Source organism: Lissotriton vulgaris, chromosome 10 (genome assembly GCF_964263255.1).
Source record: "Lissotriton vulgaris chromosome 10, aLisVul1.2, whole genome shotgun sequence".
In the NCBI taxonomy this organism is placed as follows: Eukaryota; Metazoa; Chordata; class Amphibia; order Caudata; family Salamandridae; genus Lissotriton; species Lissotriton vulgaris.
Window position 1 is genome coordinate 790692406 of NC_141698.1, and position 22493 is coordinate 790714898.

The 22493-nt window shown below is 47.4% G+C and overlaps 1 protein-coding gene across 1 annotated transcript in view; it reads left to right on the plus strand.

Annotated features, from left to right (window-relative positions):
• The window catches only part of RAPGEF5 (Rap guanine nucleotide exchange factor 5), a 997318-nt gene that overhangs the window by 496684 nt on the left and 478141 nt on the right, over positions 1-22493 (plus strand). The window contains exon 7 of the mRNA XM_086941717.1: positions 18727-18775. Coding sequence (XP_086797843.1) covers positions 18727-18775 — 49 coding nt within the window. The remainder of the gene's footprint in view (positions 1-18726; positions 18776-22493) is intronic.

Here is a 22493-nt window from a genome sequence, read left to right on the forward strand (position 1 = left end):
ATCCTCCATAACCAATGGGCTAACAGTTCTTAGGGGGTGACCATACCTACTTCTGCAGCATTTCCTGTGTCCCCTACTGCAAAAAATGTCATCGTGCCCTCCTCTGCCTAAATCCAAAATGGTGAAATCAGTATACTTTGTGCAGAGACATTTTGCCCACCCCAGAAGTGTGACCAGCCAAATGAGAAACTCCTCCTCTGGGGTAACTTCCAACTAGTTCTTGTGCCAGCTCCCTACCAACTGTGATTGGAACATGTCTGATTGGGAGAACAAAGAGGGGGCAAGTGCAGGTGTCACCCAACATATGCCTCTGACAGGGGAGTCCAGTTTGAAGTTAAATATGTTCATGGGCACTACCCAAATGCTCATCCTGCCAGAGGAACAGAAACATCTCCCCACACCAAGACCTTTGTCTCTGCTTTGGGAGCAGTTTTGATACCTCATTCATGGCTTGACCACTCATAGTGCTGCAGCTGGAGACTACTGTAAAAAAGCTTCCAGAGCCTTTAGGCAGGGAAAGGTAACTTTATAAAAGTACCTTTTCCTTAATATGTATTAAAAATCTGATTTAACCAGCGAATTGGGTTTTTAATTAATATTTCATAGAGCCTACAAAGAGTCCAAGAGTGACATTTCTATTTGTTTTATAGCTGAAAATAACATTATTACATTTTGATATTGCATCTTAGTGTTTCTCTGTGGAACAGCCATAGTGCTATAGTGAAAATAACTTTTAGGTGCTAGTCATTGTAATGACATGTTTGACATTACATTTATAAATGTCTTAATTCCACATACCATGCACACTGCCTTATGGGCTAAAAGGTCTAGTTTGAGGTGAAATATTAATATTTTAAATGAAGGTTTAGACCTGACAAAAGGGTTTCATTTGATAGGTCGAATTCCAATTTAAAAACTGTATTAGTCACGCTACTGTGGTAGGCTTGAAGCCTCTTGTAGAGTGCCACTGTAGTGGGTGGCACAGTGGATGCTGCAGTCCACTAATGGTATTCAACTAACAAGCCCTGAATACACTTTGTACCATATACTAGAGGCTTAAATGTAAGTCAAATATGTCAGTTATGGTTATGCCAATCCAACCACATTTAAAAGGGGGAGCACAGGCATTTTACTAATGGTTAGCAGGGGTAAACTTAGAGTACAGCCAGCAAAGAAAAGATAGAGCAAACATATGGGAATACCCCACACAAAAAATTGTAATTTCCTGCATGGGCTCCCCAGCGGAAGGTGGGAAAAACTACCCATCCCCCTTTTTTTTTTTTTTACTTTTTATTGTAGACAAGCTAACAGGAAAAAAATACAATACAAATATATATATCCAGGACATTAAAGACATTGGAGAAATAATTAAATTATACAGCAAATATTACAACAAGGAAGGAGCAAAAAGGTATCATCAAAACGACAAAGAAAGATCATAGACATCCAAAGTTGTTGGACGTGGAGATAAAAAAAGGTATATACATTTATAGATTTCATACAATGTCAAAGAAAATAAAATTTAAACAAAATAATATCAAGTTGAGAAGCAAGTACCCCAATTTCTTTCAAATTTTATCAGTGAACGGCCTCCCCTTAGGTTTGCTAGGGCAAATTCCATGGAATATATTTCCATTACTAAAGCCCACCAATCCCAGGCCGTAGGTGGATCTATAGCAATCCAGGCTCTTGCAACAGTTAGTTTAGCACAAGAGATAAGTATGGTTGCCAAAGAACATTGTGGGATTTGGGTAGGCTGATGATCTAGCAAAACTAGGTGGGCAGTGAAAATAGGCAAAAAAATATTCTTAATTCTACAAATATCTTGGATCTCGTCCCAGAAAGTTTTAAGCTTAGGGCAAGAAAACAACATATGAACTAAATTAACGGCTACCCCAGAGCATTTAGGGCATTTTGTGCGGTCTGTAAAATCAGGATTGGGGGACCATCTGGAGATTCTTTCAGGAGTATAGTAGAGCATGCACGTTGTTCTGAACTGCTGTAGCCTAAGGCTGGATGATCTTACTAGCTTGTTAATGTTAGAAAGGGAGTTCGTTATTTGCTTCGGGGTGACATTAGAGCCAAGTTGGGCCCCCCATTTCTCCGCTAGTTTAGTCAGGTCATTTGTTTTGTATTTTGATAATAGTTTATAAGCCCCACTAATAACTGATTTAGTTTTTTTAGAATATAAACAAGTCCAGATATCACAGTCTGCAATGCTTCGAATCTTTTTTTTATTAATTAAAAAATCATGGATCTGTAAGTATTTGTATCTGGCATTTTCCGGTAAATCATATTTAAGTTTGAGCAGATTAAAATCAACAAGTCCCTGTGGGCCGTATAAGTCAGCCAAGGTACTTACTCCCTTCTCTGCCCATACATTATTAATATTATCAGAAAATGCTCTTGGAAGACCTGGATTGCCCCAAAGAGGTAACATCGGGTGAAAAAACGAAGTCCTACAATATATCAATATGTTCTTCCATATCTTTGTTATATCCCTGGCCGTCTTGAACCTTACACTCTTGAAGTAATTGGGGTCATTTGCTCTAAACAAAAACATGTTTGACTCTTGCTTCAACATAAGATAATGAAAAAATATAGTTCCTTCCTTATGAAGTAAAGAACGTAATCGTGAAAAAAATGAAGACCAAAAATACAGCTTAAAGTCTGGGAAGTTAAGCCCACCCTCACTTGTGTTATTTTTCAAGTGTTTCAGCGATCTTCTTGTTTTTTTTATAGCCCCAGATAAAACTGTTTAAAACACCATCCAAGGGGCGTGGCTAAGATGGCGGCTCGGTAAGACGTGTCTCGCAGAGGCTCCCCGGGCTCGACCCCCCTGCCAGGGAACCTTGCGGACCTTCGCCCTCACCGAGCCGGCCAACTGCAGCGGGCAAGAACCGGGAAGCAGTGCGACACCGGAGGAACCGGCGGCGAGGCGAGGAGCTGCCGCGGACCGCCGATGCGAGGAGCTGCCTGACTGCGTGGGGCTAGTGCGGGCGGCAGCGACCTGTGTGCAGGGGCCGAGCGGCCCGGAGAGGCCCCAAGCGACACCTGGGGCCGGCGAGTGGAGGAGTCGGGGGTCCCGACAGCGACTCCGGAGCCCCGGAGGTATCACCCGGCATCACCAGGCGGCGACCGGCGCAGACAGAGGAGTGGCAACAAGGCGCCGGGCCCGCCGGCCCCAGAATCTACGCGAGGCCCCGGCGTGGGCCTAGGTGAGGTGAGCGCAGAGGGCCGGAGACGCTTGCCAGCGCGACTGAGGGAGAGCGGCGCTACGGCCAAGGGGCGGGTCGGCCCTGGCACGGCGCTACTGGCGCGGGCCGTGAACTGGTGGGGACCCCCCACGGTGTCTGCGGTGGCCGGGGAGAGCAGGCCTGCAACAGTAGTCCACGGCCTAACGGCCTGAGAGGAGCCGGGTCCGTCGGCCGACGGGACACAACACGGGGCCCAGGCGTGGACCCAGCCGAGGAAGCACGGCCCAGCTGTGCAGCGGGCCGGTGGGGCATATCGACCCCGGGCAGTAGAGGAGCTCGGCGCCCCTGCGAAGAAGGTGTGCGGCGCCCAGAAGGAGGCCGGGACGCAATCCCCCACCTACGCCTGGCTGAAGCGCGCCTGGGGCCTAGGGAGGCCTGAAGTGCGGAAGGCCCTGGAAAGGGGAGCACCGAGCGTGGGGCCTGCAGCCCGGGGATACCGGGCGGGAACCAGCCCTATACCTCGAGCGAGGGACAGCAGCCGGGTCGAGGCCCGTGGCCTAGGGAAGAGGCCCCTGGGACACGATACCAGCCTTTTCAGACTACGGCCAGAGCGCATCGGAGCACCCTGCCGAATCACACGGAGTCCTGACCAGGCTAGGGCCCACGGCTGGGATAGCCATGTCGAACCGGAAAGGGAACCGCAACATCTCGGAGATGCTGGTCAAGGGACCCCCTAAGCCCGAGAAAAGCCCGGACAAACCGGCGACAAGACTCCCCCCCGGGGGGAAAGATCTGCCAGAGGGCGAGGCGCCAGCGACCAAGGCGTTCATGGAATCCCTCTTCGCCTCCCTAAAAGACGATATTCAAACGTTCCGACAGGAAATGACCGGGGAGCACAAGGAACTCCGGCGGGACGTCGACGAACTGGGGGAGAGAGTGGCGGCCAACGAGCTCTCGGGCCAGGCCCGCAGTGAGGAAATAGAACTCCTTCGGCAGGAGATCACCCGTCTTCATGATCAGCAGATGGATCTCCAGACCCACGCGGAGGATCTGGAGAACCGCTCCAGACGCAATAACATTCGAGTCCGAAATGTGCCGCTCAAGGCGGAGGGGGACGACATGGCGGGATACCTGCAGGCGCTCTTCCGGATGGTGCTGGGGGAAGGAGAGGACTTCGCGGTTCGAATTGACAGAGCCCACCGTGTGGGCCCGGCCCGCCGGACCCAGGGCCCCCCACCGGACATTTTGGCCTTTCTGCCGGACTATCCCTTGAAGGAGCGCATCCTGAGGGAGGCTCGTCACAAGCAACCCCTTCGCTTCCAAGATCACAATGTGGAACTTTTTCAAGACTTGGCTGCATCCACCCTACAAAAGAGGAGGGCGTTTAGGGTCGCCACTACTTTCCTGCGTAAAGAGGGGGTCCCGTATTCCTGGGGACACCCGTTCCGCCTGGTCTTTAAGTGGAATGGCACCCTCCACCAGCTGCGTTCCCTGCGAGACACGTGTGAGGTGCTAGGCATCCCCTATGAGGACCCACAACAGGACGACATGGCAGACCGACAGTCCTCTGGGGCCGGGACGGGCTCCCCCGGGAGGTCGGGGGACGGATGGCAGACTGTGCGGCGGAACAGACCGCGGAAGAAGCCTCTCAAGCCCGATCCGGACACAGTGGCCTTGGAACAAGCTGCAGCAATCCAGGAAGTATCCAAAGACACGGGCGCTGGCCCCTAAATGGATTTTGGTGAAGGTCGACATCAGATAAGTTTTGGCTCCTGGATGGGGGGGGGGGGGGACGGGGGGCCGTGAGCCGCCACTGCCACACACCCACTCATTGACTCATTTACCACAGGCCTAGACTGTCTCATGATTGGCCTGGGACAATGTTCACCAGTTGGGGGGGGAGGGGTGCAGGGGACTGTGGGGGGGGGAGTTGGGGCTTGGGGGGAGGGGAGGGGGGGAGCTCGGTTTGTTCACTATCAAGTGGTGTTTGGTACTAGGGGTTGGGCTGGTTGGAGGTCTAGGGCACGGCAGAAGGGACGCACGCGCACTCATGGCTGCTGACACCATACGTATCCTCTCACTTAATGTCAAGGGACTCAATAATCCCGTCAAAAGAAGGGCAGTCATCTCCTTCCTTGAGCGCTCGGAGGCTGAAATATGTCTGTTACAGGAAACGCACCTCTTGGCGAAAGATTGGCACCGCATGAAGGCTAGGGCCTTCCCCCACCAATTCTACTCCGCGACTGGCGAAAAGAAAGCGGGTGTCGCTATACTCGTGGCCAGGCACTTCAAAGGGCGGGTTGGGAATAAAGTGGCCAAAATCAGGGGCAGGCTCCTAGCACACACGATACATGTAGGCACCTCCTCCTTCACACTGGGCTCCATTTATGCACCCAACACCAAACAAGAGGTTTTCTTGAAAGGTGCGCTGTCTGAAGCGCTCTCGGGAGATTTGCGACTGGTACTAGTGGGGGGGGACTTGAACCTGGTCATGGACAATGAGAAGGATAGGTCTGGGAAGAGGTTTGGGGACTCCGGAGCGCTGTCAGTGACAGGGAAGCAGTGGTTAGGGGACAGAGGGCTCACTGACATCTGGCGGGACAAACATCAAACTGCTCCGGGATACACCTTCTACTCTCATGTGCATCACACATATGCCAGACTAGACCACTTCCTGGGCTCGAATGACATACTTCCCATGGTTCAGGACATTGACACTACGCCGGCGGCACTTTCAGATCACAACGCGGTGACCCTCCAAATGACCGTCCCGCGTACTCCTCCACATAGGGGCAAGTGGCGACTCAGGGAAAATATACTGGCACGCAAGGGAGTTGTGCAGCAACTGTCCCAAAGCATCACCACTTATCTAGACCAGAACGACACGGGAGAGGTGACCCAGGCGACACTGTGGGGGGCGCTGAAGGCGGTCATCAGGGGCGAAATCATGGCGATCACCGCGGCGGAAAATAGGGAGCGAAAGGATCGGAGACGGGACTTGGAGACACAGGTGCTAGAACTGGAGCGGGTCCACAGCCGGACGGGAGCCCCCCGGATTTGGCGCAAGCTGAAAGCGGTCAGGGCGCAGCTGGCGAGTCTAGATCTGGACAGGGCGGAATATGCGGCACTCCGCCTCCGTCACACGTATTACGTGGGGGGAGACAAGACGGGCCGCCTGCTGGCCAGCAAACTCAAGGCCAAAACCGTCCGCTCGCAGATCCCTGTGATTCGAGGTGACGATGGTGGCGAGGTCCGAGAGGATGACCACATAGCGGAGGCATTCCGGACGTTCTATGAGCAGCTGTATGCCGCCGATCAAACCATGGGGGAGGAGGAGGGGAAGACCTACCTGGAGTCTATGGAGGTCACTGCTCTTAACGATGTGAACTCTGCAGCGCTAGATGCTCCCTTCCGCCTGGAGGAGGTCATAGCGGCCATTGCCCGTCTTAAACCCCTGAAGGCTCCGGGCCCGGACGGCTTCTCCGCGGGCTTTTATAAAACCTTCTGCCCCATCCTGGCGCCAGTCCTTACAAAGCTATTCAACTCATTCGAGGGCCGGGGCTCAATCCCGAGGGAGATGTTGGAGGCAGAAGTCGTGGTCCTTCCAAAACCGGGCAAAGACCCCTCACGCTGCGCAGCGTATAGGCCGATCTCGCTCCTCAACGTGGACCTTAAGCTCTTCACGGGCATCCTGGCCTCCCGGCTGGGCCCGTGCCTACCGGGCGTTATCGACCCTGACCAGGCGGGCTTTGTCCCCTCCAGGCAATGCGCGGATAATACAAAGCGCATTATGCATGTCATAGACAAAGCATACGCCAATGCCTCAGACGCAGCACTGCTCTCGGTGGACGCCGAGAAGGCGTTCGATAGGGTGGACTGGAGGTTCCTGGAACAGACACTGGTCAAATTCGGAGTGGGTCCGCGATTCCGCTCCTGGGTGGCGGGATGCTACACGTCCCCGAGGGCGACCATCAAAGTCAACGGGGTCAGCTCTAAGCCGTTTGACATCCAGAGAGGCACGCGGCAGGGCTGCCCACTCTCGCCGCTCCTGTTCGCCCTTTATATCGAGCCATTTGCCCAGCGGGTACGGGACAACCGAGCCATAGCCGGGATCAAGTTTGGAGGAGTGGAGCAAACCATCAGCCTCTACGCGGACGACATTCTGGTGGCGGTGGATAACCCTCGGGTCTCTCTGCCGGCCTTCCTATCGGAAATGACCGCGTTTGGGGCAGTGTCGGGCTTCAAAATGAATGTCCAGAAGTCCGTCGTCCTGCCGCTAGGTAGCAACACCCGACCAGCTAACAGGGCTTCGCTGCACGTAGGGGGGCTTGAGGTCAGCACCACCGTGCAGTACCTGGGGATAGACCTGACGCCGTCAACCGCTCAAACGGTCGACCTTAACTATTCCAAGCTGCTGTCGCGAGTCCAATGGGACATCGCGAGGTGGAAGCAACAGCCGCTTTCATGGCTGGGCCGGGTGGCGGCCATAAAAATGTCCCTGTTGCCCAAGATCCTTTATGTATTCCAAACCATCCCGGTCACTCCCCCATTGGGGATGTTGAAGAAACTACAAGATACCCTGCATCACTATGTATGGGCGTATAAAAGGTCCAGACTGCGGCGTGACCTGGCCACAAGGACGACAGCGGAGGGGGGTCTGGGGGTTCCGGATCTCAAGCGCTACTTCCAAGCGGCTCAGCTTAGATTCCTCCTGGAGTGGTCCCGACCGACCTCGGAGAAGCACTGGTTGTTCCAGGACAGGGCCATGGCGGGCCTGGCCCTCTGGAAGGTCCCCTACCTGGCGCGCCCAGACAGACCACCGTACCTCAAAAGATCCCCCATCACCAGGACCCTCTTGCAAGTGTGGGATGCCACCGCGGTCCCAAGGGGCCTGACGACCTTTCCCTCCCCCATGACGCCTCTGCTGGATAATCCGGCGTTCCCCCCTGGCAGCTCCGCGAGCTCATTCCCACAGTGGCGACAATCCGAGTGTCGCTCAGCGGGCCACCTCTTCGATACGGAGGGCTTCATGACATGGAATGCCGTGACAGCACACTATTCACTGGATAAGCCACTCCGCTACCAGTACTTCCAGCTTAGGCACTGGCTGACGCACGCCGATGTGGCGCCTTTGGTTGGACGCCCCCTCACCCCCTATGAGCGTTGGATAGTGACCAAAACATCGGACACAAGGTCCATCACGGAATTATATCAGATGCTGTCCCCTCCCCCCCCTTCGGAGAAATCTGCTGGGCAGAGGCGCTGGGAGAGGGAACTGGGGCGCGCTCTTTCAGCTAAAGAATGGCGAGAAGTATACCACCGTGCTCATCACACGGCCAGGAATACCGCTAGCAGGGAGGCGGCGGTCAAGATCGCCTACTACTGGCACTTGACCCCTGAGCGTCTACACCAAGGGAATCCGAGCAAAGACCCTAAATGTTGGAGAGGGTGCGGGCACACGGGGACCATGCTACACATCATGTGGGACTGTACCGAGGTACAGGAATATTGGACGGCGGTACTCAAGGACATAGACACTCACTTTGACACCGACATTCCACGATTCCCAGCATACGCTGTTCTCGGACTGCCGAACGACCTGACGTTCCCCCTCAAATCCATGAGGGGAAAACAGATGGGACTGGCAATGGGGGCAGCGACGCAGCACATCTTGTCACTCTGGGGGTCCACTAGGCAGCCCACACACACGGGGTGGTTACATCGGTTATGGTACATCATGGGAATGGAAAGGATACAGGCCTCGCTTACTCAGTCCTCCGAAACCTTCAGAGCAACCTGGCGTCCACTCATCTCTCTACTTTCCCAGGAATTTACGGAGCTCACATGCCCGAGGTATCTCCGGGTCCTGAAATTGGCGGAGGGGTTTAGTGATGAAGGGACCAGGGCGGAACACAAAGTCTAGCCTCTACACAGTACAACCAACATCGGCGCTACAAGGAACACACCGGGCGGGAGGAGGGAGGTTGGGGGGGCTTGGGGGTAGTTGAAGGGGTAGGATACAGTTGGGGTGGGGTGGGAGGGAGGGCTTGTTTGGGAGTTGGTGGAAAAGAGTTCGGATGGCCGCAGGGGGGCATGCCCCTCCGCCAAGATAGCATACCCGGGCGCCCGGACTTGCCTCACCTCATGGACACTCAGAGGGGTGCGCTGCTAGGCCGGGGACGGGCGCCACAAAATCGCTTTTTGTTTCTTCATATATTGTATGTATACCATTGCTTTGTGGAACTCAATAAAAATATATTTGATCAAAAAAAAACACCATCCAATTGTTGAAAAAAACGATTATTCAATGCCAGTGGAATAGATCGAAATAAATATAAGAACTTCATCTTAATAAGATTAATTCTGCCGATAATATTCAAAGGTAACCTATGCCACTTCTTTAAAAGTATAACAGTGGATTTGATTAATTCATTATAATTAATATTGTTTATTTCTTGTATTTTCGCCGTAATTTTAACACCGAGATAGGTAGCTACCTTGCAAATCTCTGGAATAGCCGTAGAGGGGGAATAATTGGCAACAACTTGTGTCTTCTGTATGTTAAGTCTGTAGCCAGATACTTTCCCAAATTTAATTGCCTCTAGTTTAATTCCTTTTAGGGCCTTATTTATGTCATGTGTATAAATAGCAATGTCATCCGCATATGCGGTCAGTTTAAGCTCTTGAGAGCCAGAGCTAAAGGGCATAATTACATTTTGCGAGTTAAGAGCCGTTAAAAAGGGTTCCAAAGAAAGAGCAAATAAGAGGGGTGAGAGAGGGCAGCCCTGACGAGTGCCACGCATAATTGGAAAATCTGAGGAAGTTAGACCATTATAACTAGTGCATGTAAAGGGATTGTCATATAGAGCCTGTATACCCCTTAGAAAGTTTCCACTAAACCCCATTTTAAGCAACGTGTTCCAGAGATAGCTCCACCCCACTCGATCAAATGCTTTATCCGCATCTAATAAGATCATGCCTAGTGGGGTGGATTCTATCTCTGCGACATCGAAGGCCATTATAGCCGTATTTACGTGTGAGGTAGTGTCTCTCCCGTGGATAAAGCCATGTTGCTGAGTATTGACAAGTTGAGGCATAATAGGTACCAGTCTGATTGCAAGGAGTTTAGCAAATATTTTTGCATCTGTGTTTATCAATGAAATTGGCCTGTATGACCCTCTCTCTTCCTTTGGTTTGTCTTTCTTTAGAAAAAAAAATATTTTCGCCCTATTCCATGATTTAGGTGCTTTTCTATTCATCCCTACTGACTGCATAACTTCTAATAATAGCAGGTCTAGTTCGGATAAACATGCCTTATATAACTCCAACGGAATAGTATCTTCCCCTGCCGCTTTACCCACGGGCAAATGATTAATAGCCTGATGTAGTTCTATCATGGTTAAATCATCAGACAGGGAGCTCAGGTCTAAGCTATCAGCTGCACGCATTGCGTATTCCTCAATATAGGCCCGTATAAGATCAGGATCTGGCTGATTCTCTGGGGTATATAGGGTTTTATAGAACTCAGCAAATAGCTCTAAGATTTCTTGTGGTTTATTATATATCTTGTTATCTGACCCCCGAATATTAGAAATTAGAGAGCCTGCTCTGGACTCAGACACCTTATAGGCCAAAATGCGGCCAATTTTGTCCCCCCCCTCATATTGCGCAATTTTATATTTGCGAATATTTGCACTATGTTTCTGATAAAAGCTTTTCTTTGCATTGTTTTTTAAAGAACTAAGTTTAAGATTAATATCCGTGACAGTTGGTAAATTATGTCGAAGTGCCAGGGCCAGGAACTCTTCTTGGTTAGTTATTTGTGATATTATCATAGCTCTGCATTGTTTAAGTTCGGCATTTTGTCTATACACATAGGCCTGTGTAAAACCCCTTATGCTCGCCTTACAGGCATCCCATACTACAAGACAGGAGGCCGAGTTCTTGTTGATACTAATAAACTCAGCAAGATGTACTTTCAGCTGCGAAATATAAGATGCATCTGAGATAAGATATCTGGGAAAGGAGAACACTCTGGGGGGAGTTGTGCTGTGTGGTGTAAAAAATGATATAATTATAGCGTTATGGTCGGAGGAAATGCGGGGGCATAGGGTCATAGAGCAAGTCTCTAATACATTATCACTGACTAGAGCCATATCTAATCTTGAGCATAATTTGTGGGGTGCCGAATAATATGTATACCCAGATCGACTTGGGTGTAGCTGACGCCAGGCATCTTTAATATTATGTATACGACAAATATCTAATATAGCTGCCCTAGTCTTATGCATCCGTTGGTGGCTATTAGGTCTGGTTGTATCCAGATTATAATCCATGATACAGTTAAAATCGCCCATAATTATAATTTCTCCCACCCAGTCCAACAGTTTTATATTCAATTGGTCAAATAACATTGGTTCGTCTGTGTTAGACCCGTACACCACACATAATACAAATGTATTGTTTTCATACTTGAACTGCATTATTGCCCATCTACCATCTTTATCATGGGCAGTCTGCATCACTTCAACTCTTACGCGCCTATCCTTAAGTATTGCAACCCCTCTTATAGATGTCCCAGCAGACGAGCAGACCATAATTTCATATCCTAATTGGTTAAGTAATTTCCTATCTTTCCAAATAAGATGTGTTTCTGATAGCAAACAAAAATGCGGTTTATATAATTTTAATTCTTCGGAGACCAAGGATCTCTTGCTTTTGCTGTTCATACCCGCTATATTCCATGCTAAGCATTTTATTTCATGCATTTAAAAAGTGGTGAGAACATCGGTTCCTGTACCCGGTAAATAAACAAACGTTGATATTTATATATAGAAAAAAACAACGGTAAAGGGGACAAAAACGTCGTAGATTCTTGATCTCTCTCAAACAATTAATATCACATCTAGTGTACTTCACATTCAGTGCCATAATGTCCATGTCCTGTCTATCTTCAATTAAATCCCTGTTAGCCTGAAAACTTGTTTTAGCCATTTTCCTCCCACCCAAAACCCACCCACCAAGACCTGCAGAGAAGGTCCCCCCCTAGTACCTACCCCAGCCGGGGAAGTACCGACCTTCAGCTTCAGCTGCCGTTGGAGAGGCAGCTCTTGTAGAGGATCGCCCTAACGGGCCCCCACGCCCCCTCCCTTCCTCCTCAAAACCCTGAATAGACTTGTCCCAAGACAGCAAAACATTTTTTTTTCTTCCTCTTTTTCCCCCCCTTTCCCCTCCCTTCTTTCCTCCCCTTCTTTAAAACTACCCATCCCCATGAAAGTTTTCATAGCTAAGTGAGGAAAATCTGGAGAGACCATCAACATTCCTCTGCCAACTTGGCCACCTAGGTACACCACAGAGCCATTCCCTATCAGGCACTTACTAGCATCAATAGTCAGGCTTGTCTGCTTCAGGGCCTGCAGGACTTTTTTCAGTTAAGTGATATGGTCTTCCGAACTGGAGCTGAAGACTGTAATATCATCTAAGTAAGCACCACTGAATTCCTCAAAACCACTCATGAAAGGGTTAACAAACCTCTGGAAGATGGCAAGGGCATTTTTTAACCTTGAAATGAAAATGGCCCTCAGGGGTGGAGAATGTTGACCATTCCTTTGCACCATCAGTTAGGGCAATCTGACAATACCCTGACATCAAGTGAAAGGTAGTGAGGAAGTTGACATTCACTAACCTGTCAATGAGTTCATCAGCTCTGTATATAGGAGTGCATATAATCCACATTGAGCCACAGTTCAGGGGTGAGGCAGCCTTTGATTACGAGATTACTGGGCTGGACAACTACAGGAGTGCTCAATCACCTCTAGCTCCAACATCTTAGCCAAACGCTTAAGGTGTACAAATTGAGAGCATAAATTTATTTAGGAAAAAATAAAAAAATGAGTCAATTAATACTAAAAGCCAATTAAAAATACAAACACCAATGTAAGAAATTGGATTTTTGTTTGAGGTGGGTGACTACCCACCTCAAGGATAATCACAACCTTAGTCAGGATGACCCCTCAATGTCGCTAAATTAATTTGAGCTCAACCGCATGGTACTTACGGCAGAGAGCAGTCAGGCGTAACTTAAGGCAATGTGTAAAGTATTTTTGGAGTACCAAAACTATGATAAAGTCAAAATGCTAATCAATAAAGATCTCAAAGTGAATTAGATAAATAGATTCAAATTGATACCAAAATGCAAAAATCCAATTAGGGGAACCAAAGATATGAATAGTTTTAAGATACATTAGCGCCAGGAAGCAAAAAGTGTCAATGATGGTTAATGGTCGCAATAGACTGGGACCTAGGTGAATTTCGAGGCTTGATGCAATCAAGCGCAGGTTGGATATATCAACCAGGTTCATCCTGGTCAAAGATTGTAATTTCTGGCTTAGTACTTTAAGTTTCAATCCAACACAGGCCTACATGTCTAAAGCACTCTGGATCTCAGGGAGGCACTTAGAGACTCATTGGCTGTCAGACAGAGGCTACAGAAGGGTCTGGTCCATGTATAGTTGCACTGGTCGGCTGACCAGTTGAAGGTAAGGCTTTTTGCAGCTTGTTGTATACCTTTATCTAACTTGTTGTATACCTTTAGCTTGAGCCTTATGCCCCTTGACATCTACTTTTTTTGTCCTGGAAACAAGTGGGAGCAGGTCCACTTTTTCAGTGTTTCTCTTAGGTCACAGATAGCAGGGACAGTCCTCTTTTGATCTTCACCAGGTCCAGTGATGTTCCGAAGCGGGTGCCAGGAAATGCCACATGCATGCATGGCTCAGGCTATTAGGTGGGAATAACTCCTGGGCACACCCTAACCAATGACGTGAAAGTTTCCTGGGCCAACCCTGCACATTTTGGGCATTTAGAAGATAGCGAAAGTTGTCTGGCACACTAAACTTGGATTCTTAGGTCAGCGGGGAATAGAATATGGTGATCCTAGTGTCTGCCCACATATAGCTGTAAAATCCAGTTTGAAGCAGCCATTCTACCCCAAATTAACCTAGAGACAGACATCTGGTAGGACAAGTGCAGGGTTTTTCAGCAACCAGATAGCAAAAACACAAGACTTGTCTTGACATCCTCTTACCTTTCTTTCAAGTGCGCCCCAAGTGTAACATATAAAACCCATAGACAGAAGTCTGGTAGGACAAAGCAGGGTCTTACAGCAACCAGACAGTGGATACACAAGAATTGTCTTGGCATCCTATTCTTTGCCTTTCAAGTGTTACATGTAGCTCAGCAGACCTATCAAGCGGAATTTGACACTGTGCTGTGTCCATAACCCACCCTTCATATTCTCTGTGGTTCAAATGAGTCATCTCTGTTCATTCATGTCAACATATTTGTGGAACTTGGCCCTTTCCTGGCCCAGGGCCTGCAAATTAAATGCTACTAGTGGGCCTACAGCAATGATTGTACAACCCACTTAAGTAGCACTGTGAGCATGTCTCAGACCTGCCAATGCAGCCTGTGTGTGCAGTTCTAAATTGCCATTTCTACTTGTCAGAATAACCTTTTTGCATGGACCAAAACTTTTCTATTTAATTCGCATAAGTGACCCCTAGGGTAGGTCCTGGACAGCCCTGAAGGCAGGGTGGAGTGTATTTAAAAAGTTGCACATGTACTTTTAAGTTTAACTTGTCCTGGTAGTAAAACACCTCTTAAATTATTTTTCAATACTGTAGGCCTACCTCTCCCACATGATAACACTGGAGTTGCCTCATTACTTTTAATAAGCTCTAAATTTCAAATGGAAACAGGTAACTCTTTCATGTTTGCTGTCTGGAATTGTAATGAAAACTCCTAACATATGGTGAAGTTGGATTTTTAATTACCATTTTAAAAATGCCACTTTTAGCAAGATGCAAAAAGAACTATTGATGGACAGAATGCTGAACAATGTCATAGATTCACCCCAAGTAAGGAGATCTGGGCCAAAATCCATTGTTTTTTTGCTCACCATGCCCCCATGCTCACTGTGCCACTGGACTCAAGATTGCCTGGCTATGATAACCTTAACCCGTTCACTGCAGCGCGAATTCCACCGCGGTGTGGGTGATTTATGACTGGACGTGATTCAGACAGCCCTGCCGTCTTCTGCACACGTCCACTGTGACGACGGACAGCCGGCAAGGGTTAAACCGGTCCCAGGATGCTTGTTTCCTGATCCAGGGAGGACCTGGCATGGCAATTCGGGCTGGACTGTTCCCATGAGGAACAGGGTCAAGACTGATTTGCCTATGGCTGGGTCTAAACTGGGGTGTGTGGTAAGCAAAAAAATTATGTATTAAACCCAGATCTGTGATGGGGTGAATATTTGCATTGTTCAGCATTTCGTCCATTATCTGTTTTTTTTACTTTTTGAAAGATGGTATTTTCCTGCCATAGCCATTTAGTGCCTGTTGCTTGTCTCTAGGTCACATGGTTGAGTGTAGCTGATAGTTGAGTTTTGTATCTTCCTCCTAGACAGCCACACACAATAGAGAGCTTAGGTGTGCCTGGATGGCCCATCACAGGGAGGAATGGAAGGGGGCAGCCCTGCTTACACTTGAATAGGCTGTGGGCTGCCTCCACACAAAGGTCTGCATACTCTTTGTAGTTAGTCTGGGACCAGGGCTGGGAAGGCTGTTTTGTAATATTGTTCCATCCACATCTGTCTCATGTACCACAAATATTCTTAGCTCTAGCATTTCTGACCGAAACGGTTCTAAATCCACAAATAAAACCCAAATGAAGCCCTCACTTCTGCACTGCTTTCAGGTTGCTAGGATCTGTACCATGTTACTGTGTCTCTGAGGCCTCACTAATGCAGGTGAGGATGAACTCAGTTGTATGTGCTCAGATCAAAACCGGCAGTAGACCACGGATGGCCACCCATAAAGGCCCTGACTCATGCCCTGACCTGATGCATAAGGGCACTTTCATCACAGTCAGATCCCTATTGGGCTAAAATATTGATGCAACACACTTGGCTTTCATTTTTCGTTTTCAGAAACAAATTCTTAGCATGGGTATTTATTTCTAAAAAGCATAAAAGATGGCTTTGATGGGCAGGGATTGGAGTCAGTTGCTAATTTTCCGGGCAGAGAAAATGTGCATCATAAGACCGCGCTGAATCATGCAAACACCCTGATGCATGCAAGAGAGCAACTCTGACAGACGGTAGGACCAATTTCCTAGCTCTTTTCGAGCTTAGATTTTTTTTCTAGCAGCTCAACGTGTAAAACGTTGGAACAATCCAGATGATGCAACATTTTTTGCTGTGCTATCGCAAACCAGTAACAGTAACTGCGTTGCCGTATCCAGTAGCCTTATTAGTATCAAAATAGTGAATTAAAGGTTGAAATAATATGCACAAAATGTTTTCGACACATAAAGCTGAATTTTAAGCACAAGCTTGTTTGGGGAGTCTTTTGAGGTTTTCTGGCTCAGAGAAGTATAACTGCATTTTTTTTATGGAACACCTGCTATGTGTGGGAAGTGATAACCCACTGTTATACTTTCGATTCTACTTTTCTTGAAGACTTTAGTGATCACTATGAAGAGAACCAGGGATCTTTTGTGGAGAATTTGCAGGAAGCAGAGGATTTGACATGGTGGTGTGAACAGATTCTATTGGTTGGTCACCTTACTACTACCAAGCTGACCTAGCTCACAAACTATATTAGAGCCCCCGATGTTGCCCTGGGCCTTGCCGGTGCCCGTCTTCTCACAGCTTCTGAGTGGGATGGTAATGTTTCTTAGACCAATATAAGGTATACTTTTCTTGGTTAATGTAATAGATCATACAGTGATCAGGGCAGTGGATGTACGCTCCTGCACTTGAAAACGTAATTTAGGGCCAGATGTAGATGGCCGTTTGATGCCATTTACCGAGGGCTAACGGCCGATTTTGGACGTTACCGATCGGTAAATGGGTGACAGGTATGTAGGGGGCATTATTTTACCGAATCGGTAAAATTACCGATTCGGTAATTTTACCGATTCGGTAAAATAAAAATTCGGTAATTTTACAGATTCTTAGGGCACCCAGATGTAGGTGGGACTCTTCAGAGTCCCAGAGGCCTTACCGAATCAGTATTTTACCATCAAATCCAATCTGATGGTAAAATACCCATTCCGGTGTGCATGCACATGTGTGCATGCACACCTATGCCATGTGACAGGCAGACCTGCCCTTAGGGCATGTATGCCTTCCGCATGGCACCCGAGCCTGTTTTGGGGGTGCCAGAGGGTGTCAAAGTGACACCCCCTGCACCCTTGTGTAAATCGGTATTTACCGATTCGGTCGGTAATGCCCATTCATTCCTATGGGCAAAGCCCATAGGAATGAATGGGCATTACCGATTCGGTATTTACCGAATCGGTAAATACCGAATTCTTCCGAATCGGTATTCCAGCACATCTGGAATACCTACATATCCACCCCTTAGATTTACCGATTTTTAATTACCGAATCGGTAAAATTCGGTAATTAAAAATCGGTAAATCTATTTTACCTACATCTGGCCCTTAGTCCCTTATGCACAGGATTCTTCGTTCTTGTTCTCTTGAAAGGTATTTCGCCTTCAACTGTAGCTCAGAAGAGCCTAATGTGTGCTGGTGGTTGGCGGTGGCGGGCGCTGGGACTCCTATTTGGGGACTGGGACTTATTTCTCAGACTCAAACATTGAGCAAGAGAGAGAAAGGAAAAGATAGGAAACCTTGATAAAGGACGAAGGCAGGGATGAAAACGAGCCTGCAAGATTGAGAAAAAGAGATAGGATGTGTAGATCGGAGGGAGAGAGAGGCATGAGGTGGAATTTGGCCAGACAACCTTAATATTCAATAACCGAGTCATTCGGCAGCGCGGGCAGTGGTCTCCTAAGATACAACTTTGGACTCCTGCACTTATTATTATAAATATTCCTTTTTTTTTAATAAGGCACTGGAGCTCAATAAGTGTTTCCGCCTTCTCTTTGTAAAACTGCTCCCAATGACTTACCAGTTTAATCCTTCTGCTTTGTATTGGTTTAAGGGATTGCCAAAATGTGCTGTTTCAAAAGTTATTGCTAGGTAAGAGGTTCTGCTCGGCTGGGCATTAATAGGAAAGCTCCTAGCTTTGAAGAATAATTAATCGTTGCAAAACCTTTTGTGTTTTTATAAAGGCTTTTGGAGTACACTTCTGCCAATTTGGCTCAGGAGAACAAGACAATGTTTGTGTACCACTACAGTTTATTAAATTGAAGCGTGCTCAAAATATATATTTGGTTGCTCTACGATACTTCTCTGTTGAAAGTGTATAGATAGAAGCGAATTATTTTTCTTGTTTGTCGCGCCATCTAGTGATCACATTATATATCACACTTTAACATTGCTTACATTCTAGACCCCATATCACCCATCACGAAACATAAAGCATTAAAGCTAAAGAACACGTTTAACACTGAAAAGACAATGGCAGCAAGTGAAGTTGAAAGTGGTCAATTAATTGGTATCCATATGAGTGGAAGGCACGTCTATTTTTTGATCAGTGTGTTTCTATTTCTTGTAGGTGCAGAGGGAGTTAGCGGCTGTTATTGCATTGAAAACAAGAAAGTCGGGTGAGTATGCCGCTTGAAATATTTTGAGCATAACAAATATCCTTATCTTTAGCATAGGGACATTATTGTTTTATTTATTTTACGGCAAATCGTACTGTCAATGAGAGAGATTTCCAGGGTACTGAACACCAAAAATGCAGATATAAAATATCATTTTGGCTACTATTTATTTGTAACTTTAAATGGTGCGAGTGAAGCCTCCTGAGTATTATATCGCAGTAACATTTGAACCAAAGGGTCTCCTAACAACAGGACAGAGTATGCTTGGATAACACCTATGGAGATAAAGTAGAACAGTAAATATCAGTCACTTCAGACTGACCCCAGCCTTGATGTGTGGGTATCAAAGTACTGCTTAAGGTACGGGGAGGGTGATGGGATACGGTCAAAGCGGGAGGTACGGTTATGGCAGAGGCTATATCGCAATGGTGGGCACAATATGTTTTGTTCAGTAACTATACAAGATACATTCTGACATCATGTAAGCTGTCTGTGCAGTAAAAGGCCTATAGTGGTTTAGCGGGGTGGGGGGGAGGGGGGGGCAGAAGGTCCTAATCCCTTAGGGGAGGGAACATAGTGGATAATATACATTTTCAATTATAATATTTTCTAGGGTTTTGGGGCTCGCATCAGAGCATTAAAGGTTGGAGTCAACAGTGTCATGTTGGAGGCTGGCCTCTTCCATCAGTTTATTTATGGGAAGAATCGAAGGCCACAGGAGTGATGGGAAGGCAGGTTGATTCAGCGTTTTAGAAGCCTGCCCTTTGTGATTACAGCCATACATGTAATATGTGTATGTTTCATTTTTCTAAAGCATATAGTTACTCAATCAGGGCTTCTTGAGGATACTGCAGTATCACACAGCACACCGACGCTGTCCTAGGAGAGCCAGGGTTTAAGATTTTCCTAAAGGGATCTTTGCTGGGGCTGGAACGAAGCTGAGCCGGAGAAGAATTCAAAAGTTTAGAGGTCAGGTAACTAAACAACCGAATTTCCTGCACTACCTCTCCGGAACTTGCACTAAATTGCAAAGTTGTACTTCGCTGACCGAAGCCCCTGTTGAATCAAGGACCTGTGTCAAAGAAAGCCCTATAGGTAATACTCAATGTCCTAAATTTCAGGCTTCTCAACAGGAAGCCGTTGAAGTAAGAGCAGATGAGAAGACAGCTGTTGAGACTTGGGTATATGCAGTAGCAGTCACACAACTGCATTTTGGATCATCTACAGTCACTTGAGGGAGGACTGTTTAATCCCCAGATAGAGTACATTGGCATAGGCCATCTGTGAGCAGACTGTTGCCTGGACTATGATCTTCTGCATATGGTATGGTAAATCACACAGGATGTTTTATTTTAGGCTTTGCAGTAGGCGAAAGCAGCACCCAACTGTTATGTATCATTTTAGGACCCTATTGTAAGTTTACAGATTCATGCCCTTCTATAGGTATAAATCACCATATCCTTATATAGGCATAGAAATCATAATAATATTTAGGCATAGCTCATGCAGTCCAAATACGGCAGGGCTACTTCCACTAGTTCCGAAAATCCACAACGATTTCTTGGAAAACTCAGCTTCAGCAGCCGGGGACTTCCCCTTGCTTGAATATTGATTTGTCCAAGAACTCATGGAGTTTTCAAAGAACTGAGACTCTTTGATGACGTTATTATGTCCAACTGTACGTCAAAGTCGGCACTTTCAAGGTATAAATATGCCCACACTCGCCCAAGCAAACACACAGTAGTTTGGAGCAGTTCGACTATCTACTTGCCCGACGCGCCCTGCTACAGCAAGTGCCGAAAGAAGCCGACCCTCCAGCAGACGCACTGAGAGACGCTGTCTTTTCTCCTGCCGAGAAATCCAGGTCCAGTATTTCCAAGCTACCCTTGTGGGTTGTTGGGAAATCGAGTCCTGAGCCTGACCTTCTCCATTCTAAACTAAGGTACGGAGCTGATTAGACCCTTAGAGAAATCTTGAGCAGATTCTTGGCAAAAGAATACTACATTTATGCTACACCTCACTTATTTCTTCCCTCATTCTAAGCTTAGGTTAGTTACACCGGGGTAGGCGTATTTTAGAAGCACCAGTTGAGTACTTTTAGCCTCTGTTATTTATGTATGTATTTATATATGGTTTAGGAACCATACAATGCTCTTACAGTATTATTTTATTCTACTATTTATACTGTATGCATTATATTTTACAAACAGTGTTACGATTGTAGCAGTTCATTTCTCATGCTTGAGAAGGAAGACTGTTCAATAAATCCTTTTATTGAAAACGCCCATCTTTCTACCTTCTCTGCACCTCTAGTGAAACGAAGCATGCACAATTGCCTGACTGAAATATCTATCTATTGTTTCCACGCCTCTGAAGATACGTTTTATCTTGGGAAAACAAAGTTGTCATGTTTATGCGGTTGTCAGAGACAAATCCCTTCTTGTGAATTTGAGAAAGTTTCTAGTGACCTCTGAGCTAGCTAGCACACACAATTAGGTCTAGTATAGTCGACCTCAGTCCTATGTCTAATCTATAGGATATGTTATTCCAATGTGCAGAGCCTGTTGGGAATATAGGAACTACACTACACAACCAGTCTTTTAATCCGGAAGTCCATATTTATCTTAATATCAAGCCTGATCCCTCTGTCTTTTACCATAGACTTAGTGGAAGGCAAAGGCCCAAGCTGACACTAGTTCTGTAACGCACTGCCAGGAGAGAACAGGTAAGGAGACACAATTAAAAACATATAGACCCTGGGGTGGCAAAAAACATGGGGAATGTAAGTATGATAATGTGTGGGGAGTATTACCAGGAGACAGCCAAGTTAGTCATACCCGCCGCTCCGGTATCAACAAGTTCACCGGGTACTTCAAACGTAAGTATGTCCCTTGTTCCTTAGTAAAAGGTTTTTTGTCGTGACGAACCCAGGAAGACGCCTTCCCTCAGCCGTCAACGGCTGAGGAAGTCAATGCAGATCAGTAATACATTACACAGGGGGGGTTTTAGGTTGTTGTGCATGTCCAGTATAAGTGGCTACTGTACTCTCCCCAATGTGGGTAGTAACTAGGAATACAGGAAAATACTCCTTATTAGGTACATATGCTTTGCTGGTAGGAGAAGCCCAAATTCAGATGAGGGGCCGTATTGAAATGATTAATGTAAACCACAAGTGTAAACAGCGTTAAGTGGTGTACAAGTATAAGGTCACAGCCAGCTGTTCACGGCCCGTATGTTGACAGGCTCCGGGGAAAGTGGGCGTGTGTGTACCGGTGAAATAATCAAGATAGATTAAATAGAAATTCAGCAAGTGGCAAACAAATGCGTTCCGCTCGGTAGGCGGTTTAGAGGTAAACCGCCCCAGTCACTTAGTCGAAGGGAGGTACGTAAAGATGGGGGGAGCGGGGGGGGGGTTGGGGTGTTGGGCGCGCGCCGCGGTACGACCGCGACCTGTGTTGCGCGCTGTGGCTGGAGCCGCCCAAGTCTCAGTGAAGCGTGCTCAACACCCCTGCAAAAGCTGTGGGGTCAAGGAAGCTGCATGGGGGGGAGGAGGGGAGCCGCGGTAAACCAAAATCCTGAGTTACGCGCTAGCCGGATCAGGATAGAGCTGCGTGACAGGAAGCCGCTCATTGCCGGTTGAAATACCCTCATCAGCCCATATGTTGCTGCGTGTGACACTTACTTCTGTCTGCCTGTGCCAAAGCCTGCTGCGCCTACC